Source organism: Notamacropus eugenii, chromosome 4, assembly GCF_028372415.1.
Source record: "Notamacropus eugenii isolate mMacEug1 chromosome 4, mMacEug1.pri_v2, whole genome shotgun sequence".
Classification (NCBI taxonomy): domain Eukaryota; kingdom Metazoa; phylum Chordata; class Mammalia; order Diprotodontia; family Macropodidae; genus Notamacropus; species Notamacropus eugenii.
In genome coordinates, this window is record NC_092875.1 from 52,566,403 (window position 1) to 52,581,003 (window position 14,601).

General features: G+C 42.1%; 1 protein-coding gene across 3 annotated transcripts in view; it reads right to left on the bottom strand.

Moving 5' to 3' along the window:
• Nucleotides 1-14,601, bottom strand: part of LOC140499487 (ceramide synthase 4-like) — a 94,707-nt gene that overhangs the window by 13,587 nt on the left and 66,519 nt on the right. For all 3 annotated transcript variants that reach the window (XM_072600963.1, XM_072600961.1, XM_072600964.1), the window contains exons 2-6: nucleotides 8,696-8,869; nucleotides 6,197-6,314; nucleotides 4,546-4,664; nucleotides 4,314-4,371; nucleotides 2,285-2,335 (exon numbers count right to left, since the gene is read on the bottom strand). In XM_072600963.1, coding sequence (XP_072457064.1) covers nucleotides 2,285-2,335; nucleotides 4,314-4,371; nucleotides 4,546-4,664; nucleotides 6,197-6,314; nucleotides 8,696-8,868 — 519 coding nt within the window. In that variant the 5' untranslated portion in view covers nucleotide 8,869. The remainder of the gene's footprint in view (nucleotides 1-2,284; nucleotides 2,336-4,313; nucleotides 4,372-4,545; nucleotides 4,665-6,196; nucleotides 6,315-8,695; nucleotides 8,870-14,601) is intronic.

Here is a 14,601-nt window from a genome sequence, read left to right on the forward strand (position 1 = left end):
CATTCTGGCCCATTGGCAGTCATTCAGACTTTTGTCTTGTAATTGGATTTTCATACCTTAGGAAGAGAGAGTGAGGCCAACAACTATGCAACCCTACCTCACTCAAATCCAACTGACTTGAAGTCAAGCCATTACTCGTGATGTTACTGGTCTCCTTCAAAAATGAAGCACGATGACAATGACAACTAGTCATGCAGGTGTATTTCCAATGAGCTTTCCACAGTGACAAAATGGAAGAGAGGTTGCTGTTAGCTAATCATATTATCTAGAAATATATAATGTTTCTGACTATGTAATAAATTGTGCTGTTTCCTCATCTATGATGCTGCCTTCTAGTTTATGGGATTATCTTTATTTTGTCGTTAAAAACAGTCTGTCAGGGGCTAGCTAGGTGGCACAGTGGTTAGAACACTGGCCCTGGAGTCAGAAGGAACTGAGTTCAGATCTGGCCTCAGACACTTGACAGTTAATTTTGTGACCCTGGACAAGTCCCCTAATTCCAATTCCTTCACCAAAAACAACAATAAAAAATCTGTCAGCCCTCATTCAAGGTCTTTTGATTAATGAGGAGTTAAAAACTCCTTTTATTGGCCACTGCTAGCCTTACCTATACATTGAACATGATTGGAAGTTTGTTGCCACTGTTTACCTTAATTGCAATGGCTACCATTGCTCAGTCAGGTAGGAGTGAAGAGGGTAGGCTGGTCAACTCTTCCTTGATCTTGAATCCATCTGAACTGGTCAGTCTCACCTTTGGTGGGCACGATATCCCTGAGAAATCCCTCTAAGGAAACAAGTAAGCCTCCATGCTGTTGGGGAAGTGTCTAGTTAAGGTTATCCTCTACTCTGGTGAGATAAGTGATAGCTAGCTAATTTGATGACAGTTAAGATCCAAAGAATCTTAACAGACTAGGAGGATGACTAGATAAAACTAATAAGGTGAAATTTATGAGGGGTAAACCATAATAAAGTCTTAAAAGTAAAAATATAGAAGTTTAAAAAAATCAATTTCATAAGTACAATATAGGGTAGAGGTTGGTCAATATCAATTGGATTGAAAATATCTGAGGGGTTTTGGTGTGCTGCAAGCTCAGCATAAGTCAGCAATGTTCAAAAGAATCAATCCAACATTAGTCTAAATGAGAGGAATAATATTCAGCATGAAGGAAGTCCTTTTTGCACAAAATCATGGTGCAATATGCTGAAGGAGACCAGAGGTCATGATATCAAGGGAATGTGTAGTGAGGCTGGTCTTGGTGAGAAGCGTCCTCTCTTCATCAGAGACAAATAGAGGAGAAAAAGAGGATGATATCTAGAAATTTTGAGGTGGGAACCAAGGAAAAAGAGGGAAGTCACGGGAAATGGCTTCTTTGTAAAGTATCGGACAAGATCCTTAGCTGAGTCAGGAGGTGTGAAGGGGTTGATCTGGGCAATTCAAGGAGATAAGAAAAGAATTAGGACAGCTTCTTTAAGGAATGGTCAAGTCAATCAATTGCCAGAAGGGAAGAGATCACATAGAGTCAGATTTATCCACAGTTGGATTTGCCCAGAGTACTTATGTTCTGGGTGCCATATTTTAGGAAAGACATTGACGAACTGGAGAAGGTTGCACAAGATTGTAAACAGGATAGTGACAAGCCTTGAGGTCACTCCACAATCAGGATTTATTACAAGAATTTAGTATGGTTAGCTTGTAGAAAAGAAAATCAAAGGAGGACATGGTAAATGTCTTGAAATAGTTGAGGGGCTATCATGTGGAAGATGACCCTAGAGAGAAGAACTAGACTCAATGGAAGGAAGCTACAGAGGGCCTGATTTAGGTTCAATATCAGAGAAAACTTCCTACCAAAGACAGCTGTCCTAAAGTAGACTTAGCTGCCTTGGAAAGTAGGAGATTTGTACTCTAGGGAAAATTTTGAGTAGGGAACTACATTCACTTCTGGTCGTTGTGGGGCAGGGTATAACAGAAGCTATATTGGACTTGAATGGAATGGAACCAAGAAGAGGAGCTCAAATCCATTCTCAGACATTTATCAGCTATATGACCTTGGGCAAATTATTTAATCTCTGTCTGCCTCAAGCTCCTCATTTGTAAAATGAGGATCGTCACAGCTTCTCCCTCATGGAATTGTTGTGAGGATCAAATGAGATAATTTGTAAAGTGTTTTGCAAACCTTAAAGAGCTATAAATGGTAGCTTTCATTGTCGTCATCATCATCGTCACTCCTAGGGCTTGCTTTTAGTGGACAAATCTGGCACCAGTCCTTGTCCAGGGACTACTCACCTGCTTAGGGTATTCATCCCAGACTGTCTCTGGCTGGCCAAACCAAGTTTTCTGGAAGAAACAAGGGACATGTTCTAGACGCTGCTCTCAGAATCACTAGACCCCACAGGTAATGGTTCCTCTCCATACCTATTTCTTTCTCCAGGGAACCCCAGGCATCCATCAGGAATGATTACATTGTCACTTTATATTATCTCCTATCCTAATCCTGGCCTCCTCCTCCCCAGGTTCAGGACAAGTCAGAATCAAATTTATGAGATATAGCCAGTGGTTAGATGAGAGGCTTGACCCTTTGTTCCTTTCTACCTCCTCCTAGGCCATTAGCATCCAGTCCCTCTGTTAACTCTGGAATAGCCAGAACTGGGTTAGAGAAGTCTGTCAAAGTAGAAAACCACTAAATGATTGGAACATTTAACTAGTTTTCTCCTTCCTTCCTCTCTCCTATGTGTGTGTACACATATACATGTGTGTACTTGTGTATATATGTATATGTATATATGTATTAGTTTTAACTGTGTAATATTAGCAGCTAAAAGAGCTAATTGGACTTATGGCTATCTTTAGGTTTCTAGGAATAAGGAGGAGTAGTCTTGACAAATTCTTTTCTCATGAAACCTCATCTGATGAATTAGGTAAAGTTCTTTGCACCAAGGTTTTAGAAGGGCATGAGTAAGCTGGGCAGAGTTCAGAGGAGTACTACCAGTGAAAAGAAGTAGTTGGATTTCCCGAGAATATGTTGCCTGTGTGGGGACTGATATGTGATCAGCTTCAAAAGATAGATGAAAGTCAAACTCTGAAGGTTTTAAATGGTCAAGGAGAACAGTTTGTGTTTTGTCTTAGAAGCAATCATTCAAGTTTCTTGACCATGGACTTGACATGGTCAGGCAGGAACTTTAGAAATGTCTGTGTGGAGGATGGACTATTATTAGGGAGACAATGGAGGCTATAGAACCAATTAGGAGGCTATTGCATCAGTGGGAGTGGGATGATAAGGACCCAAATTAGGGGGCTGTGGCACGAGTAGTGAGGAAATGATGTCAAGTGATGTTACAAAAATAGAATCAGCAAGACTTGGTGACTGGCTGGATGGGGGAATCTGAATTCATGTCATATGAGGATTTACTAGAGAGACTGGGACATATTTAGCTTGGAGAGGACTTAAGGGGGAACATGATGACTCTTCAAGACAGTTGTCATGAGGAGCAGGGATTGGCTTTTGCTCTTATGGTGAAAATTCCTTTCGTGTATGCATTGGACAAGATGGCTGCTGAGCTCCCTTCCAATTTTTGTGTTCTGTTATTTTGTTTTTCCCCATCAAGCCTACCCTTGTCCCCTCTGAAACCCTTAATTCTATGATTGAGTGGCACTATTTCTGTTTGAATTAATATTTGACTCAAGGTTTCTAATCCATCCTGTTTGTTGGTTAGACTGACAAATCTAGCTCTATCACCCTTAGAGAGTCTGTGACCTTGACTCCCCCATCTCTAGTACCACAGGGATTGAAAAGTGGGATGGTAAAAGAAGATGAAAGAAAATTCAGGGTGAACAGGAGAAAAAGTGGTTCAGGAGCAAGTAGGGGTCGGGTAATGATGAAACAGATAAGAAGAGAAGGAAACAGAGTGAAAGACAGTGGGGATAAAGTGTGTGTGTGGAGCCTAAGCGGGCAGAAGGGTTGGAAATAGAGGAGCAGGATCAAGAAGAGGAGAAGGGATAGAGAGACAACAGAAATGACATGGGATGGTGGAGGGGACAAAGATCAAGACAAGGAAACATAGAGAGGACAAAAAGGGAAAGTACTGATGCGTATGGGGATGTGGGAATGAAGATGAAGACTGGACAGAGCAAGAAGGGACAATGTGAACAATATGGAAACAGAACAAAGAGGACAGGGAGGGGGATAACAGGACAAAGGCATGGGAGAAGTGTGGAAGAAAAATGCAGAAGGACAGAGATAATGGGAATGGAAAGAATGGGGGGGTCAAATGAAGAGGAATAGTCCTGTGGTTGGGGTGGGATAGGACATACTCACATTGCAGAAGATGAGCAAACCTCCAAAGAAAGTACAGGAGTAAAACAAAAATCTCCAGCTGAAAATACAGAAGAGTGATAGAGATGAGTGGATGAGGTCATGCTGCTGGGGGTGAGAGGGAGTGGGTAGAGAGATGGGGCCTCTGGTCTCCAAGTCAAGCCTGGTCCCATGGCCCACTGACCCACCTCTAGATACCTTGAATCTAGTCTTCCATCAGCTCCCCCCAACTCACCAGGATTCAGAGAATTTTTTGCTTATTAATGGTCGTTCTTGATTTCTCCGGCGTCGAAACCAGCACTCAGTTTGTCTCATAGAGAGGCCACACTGGCTAGCCAGGTGATTTAGCTCATACTTGGACAAAGGGAGAAGGTTAGTGTTAGGGTAGACAAAGAGAGAGCCTCAGGTGACTGTCCTCTCCCCTAAGCTCAGATACTTTGCCTAAACAGGGAGTGTCCACGCTGCCCCCCAGGAACCTAGAGGCTTCCATGAACATGGCAGTGAACATGTTTCAGTCCAAAGGGCTTAAGTCTATCTCCAGGGGTACTGCCTTCTCCCCTCAAACCCTACCTCTGAGATTCGGATGTGCCCCACTCGAAGCCTTCCCCCAACCCAAACCCTGGTCCCTGCCATAGCCTTGTTGCCATTTGGGAACACATTGGGTGTGAGGAAGTCTCTGCAAGCAACTTGCCAGGCAGTATGGAAAGATGAAAAGGAAACTTTCCCTGCCCTTACTGAGCTTACATTCATTAGAGGGCGACAACATGCGTAGATAGAAAATATACAGATGCAATATGGAGTAAAAGTAAATAAGTACAATATAATTTCAAGAGAAAATTAATGATTGGGATAATTAGGAAAAGTTTTTTGAAGGAGTTGGAAGTCATGAAGCGAGTTAGGGTTCCTAAAATGAAGAAGTGAGAGCATTCCTGGAGGAGGAGAACATTGCAGGCATGGGAGACAGCCCATATATACAATGACATGGGCTGGGTGATTGAACATCAAATAGAAATCACAATATATGAATTTGGGTGGAACAGAGTGTGTGTGTGTGTGTGTGTGTGTGTGTGTGTGTGTGTGCGTGTGTGTGTGTATCTAATGATATGCAGTAAATCTTGAAAGGTAGATTAGAGTCCAGTTGTGCAGTGCTTTGAATTTTATCTTTGAGTCAGTAGAATCACTCAGCGGAGCAAAGGAGCCAGTCAGACACGAGTTTTAGGAATGTCTGGCTTGTGGCTGTGTGGAGTATGGACTGTAGAGGGGAAGACAGTGGGGACAATGGAACAAATTAGGAGGCCATTGAAGTAGTGAGGGTGAGGGGGCAGAGATGGCAAAGGCCTGAATTAAAGTGACTGTGGGAGGAGTGGAGAGAAGGGGATGGTTTCAGGAGATGTTATGGAATCAGAATCAACAAGACTCGGTGACTGATTGAATGTGGAGACAAGTTACTGGGAATGACTTATGGAGAAAACCCATGTCTACAGAAAGATAGAATGGGAAACAGGAAATTTGAAATGCTCTTAGGGATCATGTTTCCATTTTATAGACGAGAAAACTAAGGCCATAAAAAAAGTCAAATGACTTGACTAAGATCATAAAGCAAATCAGGGCCAGAAATGAGATTAGAATCCAGGTCTTGTGAGTTCTTAATCTCTTCTGAGGTTAGAGGTTGTTATAACTTGATGCTCAGAGCAAGTGTCACCCCCTCTAGAGAAAACAGTAACAAAGAGAGTGGGTGTCTGAGTGAGCCCTGGGCACATAGCACCTCCCATCTCCCCCACTTCTTTTTCAAGGATCACTGAAGAGCAGGGACAGTCATGTTGGAGAAGATGTAGCCTTAAACCTTCCAGGATTCTTGACAACATCCAAATCCGGAGCCTGCTCACCTTTTCAGGATTCTTTCTCTGGGTTCGGAAAAATGACTCCAAGATGGGGTTGGGAGTAGCTTTGATTCTGATGGGATCACGCACACCCAGGGCTCTGCTCAAAGGTAGCCCTATGGCCCTGTGAGAGAAGATAGGAGGAGTTGAGTACATAGGAACTGTCTGATTTATCGCCCTTTGGGAGCTCTCTGTCAAATCTTGCCCACCAAATGACGTACCATGGCTACACTGGCATAGCTTGAGGGAGCAATTTCTCCCAATCTAGCTGGAAGTGAATGCTAAGGTACCACTCCATTCCTTAGGGCCCAGTTATATCCCATCATATTTATATGACTGGGATTCCCTACATCTGCACAAGGAGAGTCCAGGAATAGAGCTGGGAAAGAAGCAGAGACAAGCATATACCTTTGGGCACACCTTGCCTCTGTATCTTTTTCAACCCACTTATTTACATGGGGATAACCGAAGAAATTTAGGATCTAAAAGGGAGGTCCCTTGCTCTCCAGAGGTATTCAATAATCATTAGGCAAATGAGCCAATCTTATTTATACTCAAAGCCTTTGAATTGATAAAAATTGTTTTTAATTAAAGACTCACTCTAAGCTAGCAGGAGGTTTCTGACATAAGTGACTGACTCAGGTGCCATGATCTAAGCATGACCAAGGACATTAAGTACAGACCCTTTTTTGTGTTCGAAATAACTTGGTCTTTAGAACTGAAAATTTCCTGCTGGGAAAATGAAAATCTTCAGTAGAGAGTAATGAAGTCTCAAAATTATGAATTGCAGTTCCACACAAATAACATACATATGGGACTTCCCATGTATCTTCTATATATGTGTCTACTGTTTCCATTGACACAGTATATATAGGGGAGGCTAGGCCTGACATATGAGCGATTACTTTTCACACCATGACATTTTATTACATGATTTTGAAGTATTTCTGCATTCTGGCTGACTATTAAAGGTGAACACATCAGTGGGGACTCATAAGCTATATACAGACATGTACCTATGGAGTTCCTTGAACCTGGGATAGCCATCCCCTAGAAGACCTCCCAATCCTAAGAGCTGAGAAGGATCACATAGACATTAAACATTCAAGCACCATAATTTCACAAAATTTGGGTGGAAACCACTTTGTAAACTTATTTTCAATCATGTTGATATGATGAAGAGAATGATACGTTTGGAGATAGACCATGTGGATTGGAATCTATGTTCTGTTACCCATTCTGTAACCCTGGCTAAAACACTTTATCTCTTGGGGTCTCAGGTTTCTGTTCTGTAAAACAAGATGGTTGGAATAAAAGGAATGTGTATTTGGTGATCCAAGGGAGATCTCATTCAAACACAGCAGCATGAAATGAGTGTAAGTAAAGTTAAGCTTAAGGACATATCACTGACTTACAAAAAGGGCATAAACATTAATGACACAGAAATAAATAGAAAAATTAAAACCTAACAAATATAAGCTGAACTATGAAAAATATCTTTCAATCAAAAAGTCCTATTTGGGAGATAATATAGAGAAGTAATACAAATAAAAAAGGTGAAACAGTTATCTGACAGATTAGTCACCAAAAGATATGACAGACTGTTCTCAAAAGAATTATAAGCAGTCAGCAGCCAAATAGAAGATCTTCTCCATGTCACTAATAATAAGAGAAATGCAGAGCAAAAGAACACAGATGTCTCCCTTTATACCCATCCAAAGGCAAAATGAACAAAGGTGGAAATCAACATGGCTGGAGGGGCTGTGGGAAGACAGTCATAGAATGTTGGTGGAGCTCTGAATTGTTCTCACCATTGTACAAAGAAATTTGGATTGGTGCTCAAAAGTCATTGAACAGCTGACATTATTTGATTCAGACATCTCATTGCTAGGCATATATAGTGCCATAAGCATATCAATGACATATAAAAGGTCTCACATGTAATCAGATCTTAATAAAAGCAAAGTTTTTGGTGGCAAACAAAAACCAAAAAACTAGAAACATAGTAAGTGCTCATTGATTAGGGCCATGAAATTGTGGCACATGAATTTAAGGGAATAGTATTGGCTAAACAAAATGATAAATGTGAGGAATTAGAAAAGCTTGAGAAAACTTGACCGAACTGATGCAGAGTAAAGCAAAACTCCTAAGCACAGCATGCACAGTGACTACAATAATGTAAACGTGAATGCTAGATAATTCTATGCCAAATCTTGCCTCCTTTTATCCTTGAACAAATGAGGAAATTCACTGCTCCCTGTCTTCCTTATAGACGTGGGGGCCTATGGATGCAGAATGTTGCATTCAGAGTCATATGTGGTTGCTGCATTGGTTGGTCTGGATCAACTTTTTTCCTCTTCGTTACAATGGAATGTGTACACTGAATGAGTTTGGAAGAGGGGAAGAGTATAGCTTGAAAGAATTGTAAAAACAAAAGGCATCAACAAAATTTTAATTTTGTTTGTACAAAAGAGGGTAAGGAAAGACTCTCCACAGTTGGCTCACCTCTCAGTGAAATATCTAATGACTATTAAGACAAATGTCATGGGAATGGTTGCCAGCAGGTCTTTGGGATGAGGGTATATGATGTCATCTGAATCTTCCAAGTCAGTCCATGTGTACCCGGTGGGGATCCAGTATTCAGCGTTCCAGAATGACTTGTACAGGGTGTCCAGCATCCTAGGGTTAAGGTATCAAAGGTATTAAGAGGGATTGGCAGGGAAAAGCATGTGTTGATTATTCAAGAACTGTCCAATAGAGTCAGTGCACCCAGATCATCAATCGTAGGAACAGAGAATGTCATAACTGTCAATGACCTCGAGGAATTCTAAGTACTTCATCTTACATGTAGAGAAACTGAGATACCAAAATAGCAGAATTACCCAAGGTCACATGGTGAGTCCATGACAGCTGATACTGGAACTCAGGTCTCCTGATTCTCTGTGCAAGGCTATTTCCACTGCATTTGCCAGCTGCGGGGGTTAGGATGTGGATGAGAATCCTTTGCTTGCTAGTTCTCATCTAACATGCTGACTGCTGCCTAAGTCTTCTTTGGCATAAGACACCCAGGTATCGTAGTCTGTCCAGCACCTGCTTTAAATTGATTAGCTACGCAGAGTAACTTCTGATGTGACCATGGATTGTCAAGGTGTCAGAGGTTCTCAAGGAAGGAAACAGATTCTGGAACCAAAGAAGTGGCAGGGCCCATAGAACTCAGAACGCCAGAGGTGGAAGGTCCTTAGTAAATGTCAGGGCTACAAGGGCCCTTAGAACAAAAACCAGAATGACAGAGATAGGGGCAACCACTTGTTTCAGGCAAGAAGAGTGATCTCCCCATCACTGAAAGTTTTCAACAAGAGGTTGCGTTTTGATCCTTGTTGATACCAGTGTAGGAGAGGATTCTTGCTTCAGGTGAGAGTGGTATTAGACCTGTCTCAGGGCCTGTCCAGCTGTGTCACTCTAAGCATCCTCTATAAGAGCTTCCCCTGGCTCCCTCCCCTTCCCTCATCTTCACTAAAGACCCCTCTGCAGGCTGCTAGTGAGGAGTGCTTGGGACATAGGCTCTGGGACCTCACCTCTCTGAGTTCAGGAATATCTCCTTGTCCTGAATGTTCTTCTGCCCCTAAATGGCAGTGGCTGGTGAGATCAAGGAAGACTTCTGGGGCTGCTCACCAAGAGGTCAAGCCATTATCCCATTTCCAGAGAAAGACCCTGACTGTCCTTACCTGGGGGCGGTGTCCTTCCTTATATGCCATGTCCCTTATCTACTCTGAGTCAGAAGCTTCATCCAAAAGAGAATATAAATTTCTTGGGTTACAAGAGCTGGTTTGTTTTTCCTTTGTTTTTTTCCATATGCCACTATTTCCTAATGTAGTACCTGGTGTCTCATTCTCACTAACTGAGAATCTCAGAGTTGAAAAGGCTCCTCGAGACCATCTAGTCCCACTGTACATGGAGAAGAAGCCCCCCTCCAGCTGACCCAACAGGGGGCCTGAGTCAGGTTTCCCTTTGAAGACCTCCAAAGAAAGAGAACCTGTTACCTCCTGTGGGAGCCCTTGCTACTTTTCCATACTCTGATTTTTAAAAACATTTTCTTCATGGAAACAATTCCAAAGATTAGGATAAATGGAAGCTGTCTGAAGGAAACATTGATTAAGCATCTGCTATATACTAGGTACTATGCCAAGTGGTTGAAAAACACCTTTTTTCATTCAGATCTTGATTCCAGGCCCAGTGCAATATCCACTTTGCCCTGTGTTTGGACTGTGTGGTTGCTAGGTGACTCAGTGGATATAGATTGCTGCGCCTGAACTCACAGAGACCCCTATCTTTCTGAGTTCAAATCTGCCCTCAGACACTTACCAGCTGTGTGATCCTGAGCAAGTCACATAACCCTGTTCGCCTCAGTGCCTTATCTGTAAAATGAGCTGGAGAAGGAAATGGCAAACGATTTTTTAAAATCTTTGCCAAGAAAACCCCAAATAGGTCATGAAGAATCAGATACAATTGAAAAAGAACTGAATAGCAGTAAAGAAGATGCAAGCAAGAACAGATGACAGGAAATGAATGAATATAGGAAAATGGTATAAATCACTTAATGAGGGATTCAGTCCAAATGAGTGGAGGATAGGGAGTAAATCGAAGGTAAATAACATAGGTGTGCTATTGTTTAAAGCAATGCTGAGGAAAAGTGGAGAACACCAAGGGGATGTGATCTTTGGTGTGATTGAGAAGTATGTGAGTAAAGCGAGTGGGACAAATTCAAGATGGGCTGTGGAGACAGATTCAATGAGACTTGAAAGGGATTGGACATGAGGGTAAGGAAGACTGAAAAATTGATGACAATACTAAGATTTCAAACCTGGGTGATGAGGGCAGGAGAATGTTTTTGCCTGTCTTGGTTTCCTGTGCTTAGCCCTAGTTCATAATTAAGAGATTAATAAATGCTTGTTGACCTGACTTGTTGATTGGAAGGATATCTCTGCTCTCTACTGGACTTTGATCCTTTGATGAATTCTGAAATCTAGCCTCATGATATCCTCTCCCTGCCATCGCCCCCTGCCCAATTTTGACCATTCTTTGTTTCCACAGAACTTAGCGTGGTCCAGCACAAAGCATTTAATGTATGCTTTTTCACTGACTGGGGTATGTGCCAAATTTTATTGAGCTTTACCTTCTTCATGTCTCATGAACTCGAAGATGAAGCTCTTCCTTGTTTGACCAGAGAGATCTAGAACTGCATTTCTCCCATCTTCTAGAGTACCATCTGAGATAAAATTGTCCTTAAGCCCAGTCAGGCACATCCGTCTCCTTCCTTGCTTCAAGGGGAAGGAAGCTTCCCTAAGTTGCTACCAGTTGTGTAGGTTTGATGAAGAAGCCCTATTAATCAGTACAATGTGGGCTACCTAGTGGGGCTAGAGCATCAAGCCAAGGCACCAGACAGGGCATCCTTCTAATTCTAATTGCACTGGCAATCCAAGTAGGAATGGGTGTGTAAATGTTCCAGGGTGTGTGAATGTTCCAGGGTGTGTGAGCATTCATTCCAGGAGATGAGCTATATTCTATAAGTACTTAGTAGCTACATGGGCAGTCAGGGTACAAACACCCTCTCCTCTCTGTTCTCCTGTAATATACAGGTCATATCTAGGCCCTGATGTTCACTCCCCTAGGTCCTAGCATCTCTAGACAGAGGCAATTTTCAGAGGTTTGGCTTGCAATGAATAGGAAGAAGCCAAACTAGACCACCCTCATCTAACCAGAAGTCTTTGTGGGCTAGCACTGAAGTCATGTACCCCAGCTCCAGCACCTGAAGGCTGCCAGGGGACCTCCACCTATAGCTGTTTATCCCCTTGCCCCTTGCTATAGAGATTCCTCATGAACTCCATGAGGACCTGGGAAAGGCAGGGTTGCATGACTAAGTAGGAAAACGTAGGGGAAGATCCAAATTGGAAGCCACTCCCTAGCCAGCAACCATCCACAGACTAGCAGGAGGTCAGCATTGGGAGATCCCTTAGAACCCAGAATGTCAGAGCTGAAGACCTTTCATTTTATACATGGGAAAATCGAGTCCTGGAGAGGGAAAGGATGCTCTGAGAGAACTTTGCCTTCATTAGCTCGTGGCTTATTCTGACCACTCTCACTCACCTCATGGTTCACTGTGCTAGTGATGTGTGAGTTTCTACATCCAGAACTGAAACTGAATGACAGATCAATTCTGTTGTTATTATTTCTTGTTGTTGTGATTTCTTATTATTTCTTATTCTCAATCAATAAGAAATTATTACTATAATTACTACTGTAAAAACGACTAAAACTGCACATGCAACTCCCATCGTGAGAGACTAGCAGAAGAACCTTTTGCATTAAGTATCATTTCTTATAATCCATTCTGCTTGCATGTTAAAAGCAAATAGTTTTCTTTGAATCATGGGGCTTAGAGCTTTATAAATAGATGCCAAAAGGGTAACACATTTTTCTTTTCTTCTCTCCTATTTGTTTCAAAAGTTTTCCCTGCAATGGTACCTTTTCACCCTCAAGTCAGTCAGCAATAGGCTCAGGAGAATGTGTCTTTCATCTGGAAGTATCACATGGAGCCAGCCAACAGGTGCTTTTGCACTCCTTGCTATCAATATCTGTTTAAGACCTGACACAGTTGGCTCTAACTTATCTGTGCAAAGGCTCAAATCCTTCAATAAACGTTATTGGTACACATAAAGCTGTATATACTGCTCTATGAAAGTTATTTAGTGGGTTTTACTTTGCCTTTCTAATGTCACAGAACAATTCTTTTAGAGAGCATTGCCTGCTAAATGTTGGGGAATAGGCAGGAGAGCTTGATCCCTTTCCCTTCCTTTGGAAGTAGCCACCACAAACTAAGAAAAAGGAGGCTTCCTTGAGACCAGTCAGGAATGTTATTGGGATATCTAAGACTAGGAACCAGATATACTGGCTCCTAAAGTAGAACTCTCCTCATGGAATTGCCTTTTTAAGAGAGATGGGAGAGATTTTCCCAGGCGCAGACAGCAGGGTTTGGTTCAGACATTCTCCAGATGAGTACATGTTTAGTCATAACTCCCTTGTTTTGCATCTGGGAAATTAAATTTTAAACCCATGGGCATATGTGTTCCTCCTTCGTTGGCAAAGAAGACCATGCCATCAGAGAAATAATGACATGCCTTGCACTTGACTGTTTTGAGAGAGTGAGGGCCGTGCAGGTCACCAGCCTCACTTCTCCCCTAGAACCATCTGAGTTCAGTGACCAGATATTCATCAGGATGACTGGAGATGACCCAGGATGAGGCAATTGGGGTTGAGTGACTTGCCCAAGATCACACAGCTAGTGAGTGTCAAGTGTCTGAGGTGAGATTTGAGCTCAGGTCCTCCTGACTCCTGCACTGGTACTTTATCCACTGCACCACCTAGCTGCCCTCGAACCCATGGGGAGGAGAAGTACAAATCTCTGGTGTGCTCCCTTGGAAACTTCTAAGTTCTCCATCATCTCCATCATCATCATCATCATCATTATCATCATCATCATCATCATCATCATCATCATCATCGCTAACATTTACATAGCACCTTAAGGTTTACAAAGCATTTTACAGATAGTAACTCCTTTTATCTTTATAAGAATATTGAAGATAGGTGCTATTATCATGTCCATTTTACAGATGACAAAACTGAGGCTGAGAGGGACTTGCCCAGAGACGTACACCTAGTAAGGGTCTGAGGCAGGATCTGAATTCAGGGCTTCCTGACTCTGTTCTTAGTGTTCTATCCACTGCACTATCAAGCTGTCATCAGCTAGTAGTGATTATTCTTTGTATCTAGCAATGCCACCAATCCTGAATGCACCTAACTGCATACTCTTCTAATCCACAGCTCTCCATCTTTTCCCTGGGCCTGCTTGGCTGAAACATGCCATTTCCCACCTGCGAGCAAATGCACTGGCTATTCTCCATGCCTGTAATGCTCTTTCACTTCATCTCTACCCATTGGATTCCCTGGCTTCCTTTAGGTTCCAGTTAAAATCAAACTTCCTGTAAGAAATTGTTCCAAATACCTGTTCATAGTGGAGTCTTCCCTCTACAATTTCCTCTGCAATTACTGTCTATATCACTTTTACACAGTTGTTTCTATGTATTTTTTCCCATTAGACTGTTAACTCTTTGAGAGAAGGAAAATTTATTTTTAAACTTTCTATTCTTAGGATTAGCATAGTGCCTGGCACATAGTAGGTTCTTACTAAATTCTTTATCAATTGATTTGCTAAAATCTAGGTAAAATGTCTGTATGATAGTCTCATGATCAGAAAGTTGAGGAATGCTATTAAAAATGGAAGGAAGCAATCATTTATTAACCACCTACCATGTACCAACCACTGTGCTAAATGTTTCACAGACATCGCAGCT